This window comes from Penaeus chinensis, chromosome 29, assembly GCF_019202785.1.
Source record: "Penaeus chinensis breed Huanghai No. 1 chromosome 29, ASM1920278v2, whole genome shotgun sequence".
NCBI lineage: Eukaryota > Metazoa > Arthropoda > Malacostraca > Decapoda > Penaeidae > Penaeus > Penaeus chinensis.
This window is the reverse complement of record NC_061847.1, coordinates 26,799,302-26,814,301: the sequence shown is the minus strand read 5'-3', so window position 1 is coordinate 26,814,301 and position 15,000 is coordinate 26,799,302. Positions and strand designations below refer to the sequence as shown.

At 36.5% G+C, this 15,000-nt stretch overlaps 1 protein-coding gene across 5 annotated transcripts in view; it reads right to left on the bottom strand.

Annotated features, from left to right (window-relative positions):
* Nucleotides 1-6,655: 6,655 nt before the first annotated feature.
* LOC125040550 (angiomotin-like) overlaps nt 6,656-15,000 on the bottom strand; it is a 28,207-nt gene continuing 19,862 nt past the window's right edge. For 4 of the 5 annotated variants that reach the window (XM_047635141.1, XM_047635142.1, XM_047635144.1 and 1 more), the window contains exons 13-15: nt 14,577-14,722; nt 12,745-13,106; nt 6,656-10,543 (exon numbers count right to left, since the gene is read on the bottom strand). In XM_047635141.1, the coding sequence (XP_047491097.1) occupies nt 8,969-10,543; nt 12,745-13,106; nt 14,577-14,722 (2,083 nt within the window). In that variant the 3' untranslated portion in view covers nt 6,656-8,968. The remainder of the gene's footprint in view (nt 10,544-12,744; nt 13,107-14,576; nt 14,723-15,000) is intronic. The other variant, XM_047635145.1, reaches the window with a different exon arrangement.

The following is a 15,000-nucleotide window of genomic DNA, read 5'->3' as shown; positions in this document are numbered from 1 at the left end:
ACGGGGAAGAGGTCGATATGGTCGGACAGGGAAAGACACTCCACCAATATAAACATCATGTCATGACTACGGAAACTGATCTTGGCAATATTGGTTTAGGACTTAGCGTTGGCCTCTGGGAGAAAAAGTGTAGCACTGCATCACAGTCGACGAGGCATGCGAGCAAGTCGTTTTCACAGTCTTGACCGGCCCTTGTCATAGACAGGACAATCAGTCGGAGAGACGGAAACAGTTCCGGTACAGATATTAAGGGAGGAGTAAGATTGGGCAGGAATAGGTTTACCATTGAGGTCAGCCAAGGTAGATATTGCACGAGCTTGGAACAGATGGGGATGTGACTGGGCGTGAACGATCGGAACGACTGCGAAAGGAAACTGCTATCTGTTTTTAGAGACATTGTTGGAAGGGTACTGTCAGAGTATGGGACTGTAAGGGTAATTACAAAGAATCGATCCCATTTAGCTGGGCCAAAAAGGGTACTCAAAAGGTTTGAAGAGGTGGCTGTAGTAGAAGGACGAGGGCGAAAGGATGATGGGGTGGTATGGAGGAGGAAAATAAGGATGAAGAGTAGTAATAAGGGTGGTGGGGGTAGACAATGAAGAAGAAGACTGTGCAGTAGGAGATGGAGTAGAGGATGTCGGGAGAGAGGAAGGGTTGTATTCTGGAGGTTGACTAATGACCTGGGTGGATGATCCGGAATGGATCGAGTTGACAGCAAACATCGAGGAGGGGGTATTGATATCGGTGGTCGGAGCCGAGGTCAAAGCAGAGGCAGGGGTCAGGAAACCAATAACATCAAATTTAGAAAGGTAAGTTGATAAAGGGGCAAGCCCCTGATAAGGCTAAAAAATCTTCATGATTGGCCATGGTGAGCCTCAATTAAATTGGAAGAGGATTAACCAAGGGAATGGCCCATGGCTCTCGGACTGACACAAAGCCTGCCTTTCATCCTTTCAGGACGGCTCTCACACCTTAGGAAGTGGACAGAAGGGGATGAAGAAGAGAAGGAAAAGGAAAGACCATGCAATTAGTTGAGGCGAGGGCTAAGGTAGGGGGATCCCCTACATTGGGCCCCAGTTTCAGTCTCCTAAGCCCCCCCCCCCCCCCCCACACACACACACACGACAACAGCAAGTAAGGGATTGGGGGAAGACCATCCCTAAAGCGTGAAAACACTCGTAAAATTGTTATGTGAATTGCAGCGTCTTTGTTGTCTGTTTGAAGCATAACTGCTTCAGTCGCTCCAAGCGGCGATAAAAGTATAAACGTGTAAAATTGACTTCCAATTTTAGCCGGTACTTCCTCGCATATACGTATATATACCCATATATATATATACGTATATATACCCATATATATATATACGTATATATACCCATATATATATATACGTATATATACCCATATATATATATATATATATATATATATATATATATATATATAAACAGTGTGTGTATATGTGTGTGTGTGTGTGTGTGTGTGTGTGTGTGTGTGTGTGTGTGTGTGTGTGTGTGTGTGTGTGTGTGTGTGTGTGTGTGTGTATGTGTGTGTATAAGTTTGTGTGTGTACATGTAAATAAGAGTGCATCTTCCCCGATGCCTCGTCACTGTGTTAGGTTCTGTGGTAATGACGCACAATGTTCGAAGGGTTTCCATGGGTATCTTTGCCCATACTTCTTTGCAGGCGTGTGAAGAGGGCTGGCGTCCTCGCTTTGTAAGTTATGTTGAATTGCGTGCCACACGCTTTCTACAGGATCAGTATCTTGGGTGTTCGTAAGTCAGTCTTTGATGTAATAGAGAGCCAATTTGTTACATATTTTGCTGCATGGGTAATGTACAATCCTATAGAAAAGCAGCTTTCTGTCCTTTTCTTTCAAAATAAGGGCTGTGATGCGAGGACTCCAATTCCCGCTTGACATTAGCCTTTGCGTGAAAAGAGGTCTTTGGCCCCCAGGGCGAGGGACGTGGGAGGGAGAGGCATCCACTCTCCCACACGGAACCTTGCGACCCACCGACGAACGGATCGGCAACTGATGCCTGTTAATTGATACACACACACATATGTATCGCTATATATACATATGCATTTATATAAATATACATATAAATATATACACATATACATATACATATATGTACTGCTATATAAACATATGCATATATGTGTATATTATATACATATTATGTATATATATTGTATATATATTATATATATATATTATATATATATTATATATATATTATATATATATTATATATATATTATATATATATTATATATATTATATATATTATATATATATTATATATATATTATATATATTATATATATATATTATATATATTATATATATATATCATATATATATTATATATATATTATATATACATATATATATTATGTATGTGTATATATTAGATATATAAATATGTATATATATTATATATGTACATATTTATATATATTATATATATGTACATATATATTATATATATATATATATGTATATATTGCAAAATATATATATATAGCAATATATATATATGCATATGTATATATATATACATATATATATTTTTATATATACATATATATATATTTTTATATATATATGCAAATGTATATATAGCAATATATAAATATATGCAAATGTATATATAACAATGTATAAATATATATGTATACTTATATATAACAATATATATATATAAACATATGCATGTGTATATATAGCGATATGTGTGTATATAAATATATACGTATATATGTGTATGTATATATATATATACATATATATGTGTATGTATATATATATATATATATATATATATATATACGTATATATGTGTATGTATATATATATATATATACATACATACATTATATATATAATGTATATAATGAAAACATATATTATATATATAATATATAATATATAATATATATAATATATACATATATTATATATATAATATATATATAATATATACATATATTATATATATAATATATACATATATTATATATAATATATACATATATTATATATAATATACATATATATAATATATACATATATTATATATAAGATACATTTATATAATATATACATATATTATATATAATATACACATATAATATATAATATACATATATATAATATATACATATATTATATATAATTATATATATATTATATACATATATTATATATATAATATAAATATTTATATATATTATATACATATATTATATATATAATATATAAATATATTATATTTACATATAGATAAATAGATATATACATATATATATATAGATATATACAGATATACAGATAAATATACATATATGCACATATATAGATATATACATCATCATCATTATTGGGGAGCTAACGCCGGCGGGGGCGCATAGCCGCATCCACTACTTCCTCTGTTGTCCCATAGGCCTCCTCCACCCAGGGTTGTCTCTGAGACAACCTGGTGGCCAGGAAATCGAGCCTAGTGGCCGAATAGCCGAGTTAGCGATCACGGATTGTGCAGGTAACAGGTCCTGTACCGGTCTGACGGTGCAGCCGTTGGTTGGACACATGGTCCCGCCAACTGTACCTCATGATCCGGCGCAAGGATTTGTTACTAAAGGCATATAGACGCGATTGCAAAGCACAAGATAGCGTCCAGGTTTCACTACCACAGTAAAACTGGCAGTATCTGAACCTTAAAGACACGTTGGTCTTTCTGCACAGGTACCGTCATCTCCAAATACTCTTACAGCCCGGAGCCATGAACTGCACTACTGAGGTATATAAAACTTCTTGTGACCTCGATGTTTTCACCACAAGCAAAACTGCAAAGAGTCCCCTAGTAGGCCTGGATCTTGGTCTTGGTCCAGTAGACCTCAAGCCCCAGGGGCTTCGTTTCATTGCTAAATGTATCAAGAGCCGCCACTAGGGTTTCCAGAGATTCAGATAGATTAGCAACATCATCAGCAAAGTCAAGGTCTGTAACCTTGATATTGCCCAGTGTTGCTCCACAGTGACTTTGGACAGTAGCTCTACCCAGTATCCAGTCCATGCAAGTGTTGAAAAGTGTTGGTGCAAGAACACAGCCTTGCCTCATGCCTGAACTAACAGGGAAGAAGCTCGACAGGCCCCCACCACACTTTACAGCACTCTCAGTGCCTGTATACAGGTTTGCTATTAATCCAATAATCCTTGTTGGAATTCCTCTTAGTCTCAGGATCTCCCAGTGATTCGCCTTCTTGAGGTCGATGTAAGCTGCGAGCAGCCCACGTCCGAACTCACGACGGCGTTCTACAATGGCTCGAAGCGCCAGGATACGGCCTATTGTGGACTTACCAGGAGTGAATCCAGATTGTTCCGGCCTCTGGTGCCTCAGCAGGTGGTCTCTGATACGTATCAGTAGGATGTGCGCGAGTACCTTGCCCGGTATACTAAGTAGTATAATGCCTCAGTGATTGCTGCAGTCCCACCCCTTTCCCTTTCCCCTTCCAGAGAGGGATGACCCCTCAGCAGGTCAGGGGGAATGGTACCAGTCTGCCAGATGGCAGAGAGGTCAGCATGCAAGCCCCTTGCCATAGGTTCTCCACCACCCTTTAACAGTTCAGCTAGGATGCCGCAAACACCTGCTGCTTTACCACTCTTCAGCTTGGATATCGCCCCCGACATCAGTCAGGGAGGGTAGATCCTCGCTGATCGGTAGGTCTGGCAGAGGAATCTCAACATTACCAGTGTCCAAGTTAACTGTTGGTGGATCAACCTCATACAAATGCTCGAAATACTCAGCCCAATGTGCCCGTACCCCATCAGGATCTGAGATTATCTGGCCACTTGTTGAGCAGACTGCAGTGGTCTGTGAGGAGGGCTTGGGTATCTGGGTATATACATATATACATATATATATAATATAAGTACAATACACACATACACACACAAATATATATATATATATATATTCAGTGCTGAAAATTTCTTTGTTTTGACATTTTACCGCAAAAAAAAAAAAATAAAATAAAAAAAGGATCCCTCCAAAAGCTAACTTTGCCACAGCTTTTTTCCATTCATAAGATATTTTCTGGTTTCACTAATAGAAAGTCCCCTGTATTTTGCAGAGAAATCACCCCATTTTATACAAATAGTTTGAGAAACAACACAATGGTGTCCAAAAGTCCCCCATAATGCCTGGTACTAAATTATAAATGAAAACACACACATCTTCTTCCTTGTTTATTGATATCTTACATATATCCATAGTTCAAAGGAAGACAAGAGGAATTACAACATAATGCCCTTCTTGACGACAGCATTGCGCAGGTAATGTCAATAATTAAAGCTACACAAGATAGCATTCAGATCATTTATGAGAAGGTCAAGATGGAAATTGAGATTCACCATATAATAGGTCACCCTAAAAAAAGAAAAGAAAAAAAAAGAGAGAAAAAAAAAAATTCATGCTATGCTGTCACAAATACAAAAGGAAAAAAAAATTCTGATGAAAAAAGTTAAAATAAACTACTGTAGTTTCATATCTAGAAAAACAAATAGCACATTTACTTGAGAATTGATAACATACAAAAAAATTCTTCTCACATTTTATAGTCACCTTCAGTGTATATATACATGACATGCATATATTCACCTTTCTTGTGTATTAATAAAAAATAAGTTAATAAACGGAAATACATAAAACAATGTCTAACTGAATCTGAAGCTAATATGAAAGCACAATAAAGTAACTAACAAATCTATTACATTGATGGCTTGATATATATATTTCTTCAACATATGGATACTTCAACTTTGGAAACACATGCAAATCAAACTTTTCCTTTTAAAAATATGCTTTAACTATTTTATTTTGTTTTATCTTTTTTAGTCTCGGAAACTTAAAAACTCGGTAAGAAACTTTGAATCCTAATATGTTTACATTACTCTAAACTCAAGAACTCAAAAAACAAAACCCAAGTGTCATATAATTCACGGGGCTACAAACAAAACAAAAAACAAAAAAAAAAACAAAAAAAAAAATCATGAATTATACTAATTGAAAGAACAACCATATTCTGAACCTGGACAAAGCTAAGAGTATCTGTGTGCAGCTTTAAAAAAGAAAGAAAAAATAACGATAAAATAAAGGCCGATTCTTAAATCAAGCACAAGGTGTCTTACAACGTGAATACTGTAGGTATCAATATATGGGTTAATTCAAAACTATGATATTTTCTGCATGTATTACCCTAACATCTTTTACTCTATAAATCAAACATTATTTTGAAATATGTAAGAGAAAGACCATTATAACCTAAGCTTAAACTTGTGCAAAAATGCACTGCGTCATCAGGATTGTCAAGTCACATTTAGCTTACAATTCTGTATGCAAGCCTCACCATGAAAAATGATAATAAACATAAATAAATTAAATAATACTTAATTCATTAGTAATAAGTGATGATAATGATGATGATGATGATAATAATAACAATAATAATAAAAAAATAATAATAATAAAAAATAAAAATAATAATGATAATGGTTATGATGATGATGATGATATCAATAATAATAATAATAATAATAATAATAATAATAATAATAATAATAATAATAATAATAATAATAATTACAACAATAATTATATCAATAAGAATAGCAATAATAATAATAATAATAACAATTATAATAATAATAATTATAACAATAATATCAATAATAATCATAAATAATAATAATATTAATAGTAATAAGCATTTCCATTCTTAGAAAGAAATAGCTGCATATTTCACCTGATTCTCCTCATTTCTCTCTAAATGGTAACTCCTACAGAAACTCACAAAAGCAAGAATTTCTATATCGCTGAATTATACTACAGTACAAACAGGCAACTTTTAAGGCCTCCTAACAGACAACTTCTTTGGTTGAAGCAGGAACATAAAACCAATGTTAATAATAACTTTTTGTTATCCCAAGATATTCAGCAGCTAATTTTAAGTACAATCAGTGAACTTCTGCTCCATTACACTCATATTCTGAGAACCTAGTGGCTACTCTCACATGAAAAAAATATCCCATGTTATACAAATCTATTACAATGGACTTGCAGACCACAAATGCATAGCACAGCTTGCAAATGTGATTTTAAAATACAATAACTGAACTGACATACATACCTATATCAAAATTTCCTCTCCGCAAACATCTCAAAATTTTTGTCAACAATGTCACACATACTCATCAGTGATTACGCACCAGGACTTACACACACAGCTGCTTGTCAAGACTCCTTTCAAGAAGTGACCAAAAGCTGCAGAAAGCTGCAATGTTAACATTTCTTAACCTCTGGAACCCTTTATCACTCAATATGGACAATTCAGATTTCAATATTCTATGTCTATATAGTTTTGCTATTTAGTTCACATTCTTAGATGAGCTGCACAGGTACTGCATACAAACTGCACCAAACTACATGAAACCATATGCACAAAAGGTTACCACTGATATCTTAATATGTGCATAAATATGGAGCATAAAAGTAGTTGCATGAACCTCCTGAACTGTAAATAAAAAAATACAGGTGCACCTGTACATTAATAAATACAAAATTAATATTTGCACAGATACCTACACAAGGCAATCATTTTTGACTATTTGTTTTTAGAAAATCCTACAATCTATCTAAAATATCTGATTGTATACAACTAAGAGCTGCTTCATATCCAAAGAATAAATCAATAGTTTGTTTATATTAATACCAAGTTCCAGTCTTGGTTATAGGATGCACTATTGTGTATGGCAATATTTTTTTTACCTTAAATTTTCCTCTTATTAGTCCAAGATCTGTATTTCCTATAAAACAATTTTGTTCATCTTTTTAAATACGACTAATAAGTAGATATATATAAATATATACCTATATATAATGTATATACACACACTTGTAGAGAGAGCACATACTGAAGTTATATTACATGCAGAAAAAATAGATACTAGAAGAAAAATACATCCTACTCTTAATCATTACATGGACACTTATGTGACACTTAATAGCACCAAAGTTAGAATATTCCTTAGTAAATATACACCATTACATGGAAGGCAATGGCACAAAATCTCCTAAACTTCACCGTATTGTCATGGCACCTCTGATACACACCTTCCTGTCTACTTCCTCAGATCTTCTTTAAGTATTGGATAAGAAAGATATAATGCTGATGGTGAATGGCTTCAGTACTCATCACAGCCTTTACATATATATATAGATATATATACACACTGGACAGAATGGTGACAATGACCATATATTTATCATCTATAACCAGCATAAAGACTCTCCCAACACAGCCAATGAACGTCTTGAGAAATGTAGATGAGATTTCTTGTGGTAACTCTGAGTTACTGATGTGAAAGGCTCCATGGTGAAAAAAATATAGAAAGAACTACAAGGAAAAGGAGAAGATTAAGATGATGACCACAGAAAATAAGAGAAAGAGAGAGAAAAAAGGGAGAGAAGGCTTCTCATTCCAAGCCTCAAATATGTAAACATGGAGATTAAATTTAGAGAAGAATTCCTGTAAGCCATAGTGAAATACATCACCACAACATGAGACTTGAGGAAACTAGTGTCCCAGTTCCATGCCATGTTAAAACATGCTTCAGAACCATCAGCCATCTTGGTGAGTAGGCCCACAAGGCACTGAAGACAGAGAGAGAGAGAGACTGAGTGGGCTCTCTGCTTGCCTAATCTCCCTAGATTGGCACCTGACCCATTACTGGTGTCACAAGGATCACCCCGGACACAGGAGCTGAGGCCAGTAAGCGAGGCCAGTTTACCTCTGCATACCGAGGTTGGTGGGTTCTGCATACCCAGGCTTGTCTTGGCACAGCAAGTTACCAAATCATCATTATGATGATCTAGTTAGTATTTAATTCAATATGCTTTTTTAAATATCATATGATATCCTGTATTGATTCTGTTATGTTTCCATTACTGGGTGGAACTTTCAGGTGATCTGTATCTTCTAGGATGATCAATTCAATTTTTTCCTCTTGGTTATTATTCGAATTATTAATATCATTATTCTTATTAATTTGATTGTGATTTGTGGTCTTATTATTCACAGAATAAGTGATGCTATTCTTAATTTCAGATAGTGTGACATTATTAGTAGATACAACTGGTTTGTTTGAGGTTGTATTTTCAGGCACATTCTGGGATCGAGAACAAGTAGTGGGACCAGGAGAATGAAGTTTAGCTGGCATTTGATTAGGAAGAGGACTAGAATGAGGTATGCTTACTGAAGACACAGATACAGCTGATAATGATACAGGTGGTTGGTCTGGAGGTCTAGTGTTGTGCACAGAAGCATATGCTTGCTGCTGCTGATCAAAAGCCTTTTCTCTAGATGTGTGTGAATGGGGTGAGAGCTGGCTGTGCTGCTGGTAATTCTTGGCTGTATTCTTTGTTGCTGGACCTTTTTTGCATTGGGGGTTATCTCCAAATTCTTGTGCTGACTGTATCTTTGATGGTGATGGTTGCTTTTGGTTCTGTTGTTGGATCTTTATAGCTTCTTTGGTCTCCTGTGATGTTTGAGCAGCTGATTGGTTTTGTGGGCCATTCTCCTTAGAATTACCAGTCTGGCAGGGCTGCCTCTGTTCTGACACTGGGGGAGATAAACTCTGCATTTGTGAACTATTGCCACTCGCCTGATTGTTCTCAAGTTCCCACTCACGTCGCAAGCGTGCTAATATACTTGGAGCATCATCTGTATCCACAACAGACTGACATGCAGGCAATGGGGCTGAATTCCTGTTGGTTTGACCAGCACTTGAGTTGGCTCGACGGACAAGGATGGCAGCATTCTGTCTATTGCTGCTGCGGACACTGTTACACTTCCTGCATGCAACAGTTGGGTGATGAGGATTACGACACATGGCTGGACGAGGCACTGGCATTTCAGTGGCAAGGTTTGGTGTGCTGGGAGACATGTTGGGACCTATACGCCTGTTGGGAGTCATGGGTGGGCTTCCAGGCATGGCAGCAGCAGTGCCTTGCTCTGGTGCCAAAGCTGGAGATTGCATCTGAGGTCCCCGCAACTGCTGACTAAAAACTTCATGCCGACCATGGTATGGAGGGGGGTCGCCACGAGGTTGTGCTGCTGGTAAGACTGGGATTGTCTGCAAGTTGGACTCCTGCCCAAGTTGTGCCTGTTGCTGCGGCTGCTGAGGAACCATGGAGGAAAAGTCACGTGGGGGTGGGAGAGGAATGCTACCTACCCCTTCCATTGGATATGAGGGTAAGGGATCGTAAGGTGGACAGGAAAGGACAGGCACGTCACTACATGGCCGCATGACAGAGGAGGAGTCCATGCCCAACCCCATGAGAGGCATGTCACTGGCAGGACGGTGAGTGTGGGGTACCAGGGCTGGGCTGGGATCTACACACTCCAGTAGTGATTGGGATACCGGGCCTTCTCCAGCTGCAACGCCAGGATGAGCCAATCCTGGAAAACACACCACACGCAGCTGCAATGAAATACCTGTGTGTCACCACCACACCACTGATAGTCGGAGGGGAAATGGTCAATTGCGGAACCAGTTCTACAACTACAGTTATACAACAGCCTAACCTATTTATGCATTCTATATGCAGTAACTATTTAATTTTGCATGAACTAACATACTGACTATCTACTGTGTATAAGCTATTCAATATAGCCCATATACTAAAGGTCTGCCTCTTCCACTAATAAAGGCTGTTATCAAGAAAGTAACTTTCATTAACCCATACTTATTTACTGAATGCTATTCTAATAATCAAATTTACAATAATTTGATTGCTGGGTTTTACCTGAACAACATAAATATACCAAGTTAAGAGTAATCTTAGAATTAAAAAATACCCCTAATACAACCTACAATGCATTCCAGGTGTCATTCTAACAACAGTAATTAAAAACTAGTTTCCTAATTTACTGCTAATTGGCCTGCACATTTCCTATTCAAATCTAGTTTTCTAATTCCATTCAACCCAGTCTACAGCTTTATTCCATACCTAGACCTTATTCTTTACTTATAAATAACTAAATGTTCTGCTAAAACAAAACAAAATACTACTTAATTGAACCCCTTGCTTTCCTCTACTCCTTCAAAAGCAATAAGTAGGAACTCAATGTCTTAACCCCAACTACTTTCATGTGAATAAAAAGATAGCATATATTTGAAATCCTTTACTTTTTAATTCTGTCTAAACTGAAATAACAAAACAAACCACTAACAGTCTTACGAACTTTGTGACAATGATGGTACTTATACCAACAGATCCAACAGAAGGATACTAACACAGCACTACATTTTCCCTTTTTCCAACTGCTAATCTTCTATAGCTTTACTGTATCACTTAACTAATTAAGGTTCCATGACCAGAAAATAAAAGAGTAATGAAATAAAGACATAAGCACAGAGGTGAGAAAAGAGTAATGATGTAAATAAAAACAGGGGAGAGGAAAGAAAACAGCAAAGAAAAAAAAAATTGTTGACACACACAGTTATTCAAAAATGAAAATGTTTGAGGTCTTCACACTTGGCATTTTTTGCATACTCATTACTGTTTGCTGTAAATGAAAAGGAAATCTTTAACATGAATAATAAATATACTGAACATATTTAAAACTTAAGAACTGAGTATACATATAATGCCAGTTATGTAAAAGCAGCATGTAAAATACACTTCACAGTCAAAATACTGTCAGTTACTAGTGAAATACTGCAATTTTCAATTTGGAATAAAAAAAAAAACTAAGTTATAACACTAGTGTTATGTTACGACTGTCATGCTAAAATAATCTAAAAGTTACTGCATTTGCCTTCACATAACACACATTCCTACACAAGAAATTATCATACAACTATGATAATATAACCATGAGTACAACGTATAATTGCATTTCAGTAGTTTCATACAATAATTCTCCACATTAATCTTTTAAACCACAAAGATGTCAAAATTCCCATATGATGTAGTGGCAAGCAATGAAACAACAAGATGAAAGGGAATACTTTTGCTAATATAGTAATGACAGTCATAACAGTGCATTATACACTTTTTACTAGAAGAATATTTCAGCAATGTTTCAAAACCCCATAAATATAAAATTATAATTTAAGATAAAAAATTATATGTTTTTGACAGTAAAATAATCTGGACCAAGGAGCCTGTAAATATTGCAGCTATTGCTGTCATCCAATCATTGCAAAAGACTGAAAGGCAGCTGAAGTTTCACCCAAAACCAACAGGCATGGCATGTATGTATATGACGTGCCCACTGTGAGTTTACTTTATTAATTGTTTAGATACACATAGATACTATTTGTCTCAGCTGTTTACCCTTTTCCTTGATTTTCAAAAATAATTTATGTCATCTTATATTGCCATTACTAATGTCAATAACATAATAGTAATTATAATGTCTATAATAAAAATAACATAATCAACATTTTTAGTATTAGTAACAAAATGTTTTACCTACAAAATCAAGGAACATACTTTCTGCGAAGGCAAATACAGCAATACTACTACTTCTGAACATGGCATTTTGAATTGTATTTTGAAAATATACCTCTGTCTAAACTTTCAAATATCCACAGAATCATGCAAGAAGTAAAATCATCAAGGCCATGCCATGAAAAAAACAACTAATACTAATGCTATAACAGATCTGACTTACTTTCCCTTGCTTCGCATCCTCATTGTCAACTAGCAGGTCATCGGAGCTGCGTGAGTGGGAATCCAGGTCGCGCACAGGCACAGGTGACCGCCTGGCACGACCACAACTGTCTGCTCTAAACCTGTCACCGACTTGTTCCCTAAGCCTGCCCCGCCCTCCTGCAGCTTGGTTCTCCTGCACTGCAGCCGCTGCCGAGACTGATGAAGTGGACGAGGCTGACGATGTCGAAATGAGGGATGTTGAAGGGAAGGAAGTTGACGCCAGTTCCAAGTAGGGGTTGGGGACACTAGCCTTCGACGTGGCGCTTGTGCCAGAAGGGTGGCTCAGGGCAGGGAAGGGGGGGATGGGAGGTGGGGCACAGCCTGTGAAGGCATGAGGGATTATCAGTCAGCTAAAAAAAATATACATATATATATATAGTATTCCACTACATGAGATACAAAGGGATGTTATGGCAAACAAGGCAAATATATTCCATACAGATTCATAACATGATAACATTAATCTAACGGAACTCCAGACAACAAATGGTAATACAAATATTTTAACCTGATTGAGCACTTTCAATACTTTTTACAAAAACATGCAAATCAAAAACAAATCAATAATAGTTGCTTCAACTTTCTTCATATTATATCATATACAATTATGTTAACAAAAGAGATTTTCTTTACTATTTACAGGCTCTGTTTCCTTTGTATTACTACTAAGATTCTGATTTATGAAGCATATGAAACCTTAAATTTGCAAAATTCTTCAAACAGAAAGGAAACTTAAAAGAATAACCAGCCATCATAAAAAATGGATATCAATGTGATCTGAATGACTGCTACCAGAGTTGTGCAGACCAAATATAAACAGAAAAATCTTGGGGAAAATTACTTGGGTATATAGGGGATAGGGGTGGTTCAAGAGAAACATTTCTTTCATAATTTCCAATAAGCAAAATTAATAAAATGATTTACCCATATTTCTATCTCAACAAATTATGAGAAAGCTATTACTATTAGTGGTTTCATAAACTTAAAATTAACTTTTTTTTAATTAAATAGAGATTAGTTTGTTAGTGGTTAAGGACTACATTGTGAGTCTTTACTCATTGGACTTCCTATCTAATAGGTTAAAATAATAAGGATCTGCTCACCTATGAAAACACGAACAGGGACCACACACATGATTGCTGGTGTGTAGGGATGCAGACAAGACAGGCAGGCAGGCAGACAGATAAATGAGCAGACAGCAGGTGAATGTGGTGAATGCATTCTGCTTTTCAGTCATGTATAAGGTAAAGCAGATGCAGATTCACCGTGACTCGTGGGGATTGGGGTTGGATAAAACACAAGTGGCAAAGCTGAACGAACATAACAGAAAACATGCAGCTGGGGTATCACAACAGAAAAAACAAGTCTCTTGACATTTAGGTAGTGTGCACATCTCCAGATCTCTCACTCTGGATGCAGTGAGGGTGGGTGTGACACATCCATACAAGGCTCTCATCATGCGAATAACTTGGTAGACTGCATCATTGCTAACATACAATCAAACGAGACAACAGATGCTTCTTTTGTGCAGGCACACTGACAAGTCAACAAGTTATCCATAATTATTACAATTTAGTGAGCTATGGAGTCCCTTTTAAGGTAAAACTCCAGAAAATCCTAAAGTGACACATCAGATGTGTCACCAATTCACTCGTGTTAGGAATCAAAACAATATATCAGGTTTGCGCTCAAATCAATCAAGACATGAAGAATGATTCTCATCCATCCACAAGAACACGATATTCAGAGCAGAATCTTCTCAGGACTGCTGTTGCTAAAGCAGAATCTCACCAAGCTCTTCATCTCGTCTTGGCGTTCCAGGGGTGCTAGAGCCCCCAGCTGCCCCTCCCAGTCCACTGCTTGTGTGAGAATGCACAGTGGAAGCCTGGGTACTGTGAACCACACTGTTGTTGTTGCTGTTGGTTCTGCCTTCCAAGCTGAAAAAAATTAAATGTTTGAAATTTTGCAAAGAGAAAACAAAAATACAAGAAGAGAGGGAGTAAGCATAGAGATGGAGGTATTTAGAAAAGGGAGAAAAAAAGAAAGAACAAGAGAGAGGAAGAGGAAGAAGAGAGGTCTTGGAAAGGGAATGATAAGGAGAAGGGGGTGAGGAGAGGGGGAGGCAAGGGGGAGGAGAGGGGGAGGAGAGGGGGAGGAGAGGGGGAGGAGAGGGGGAGGAGAGGGGAAGGAGAGAGGGAGGAGAGGGGGAGGAGAG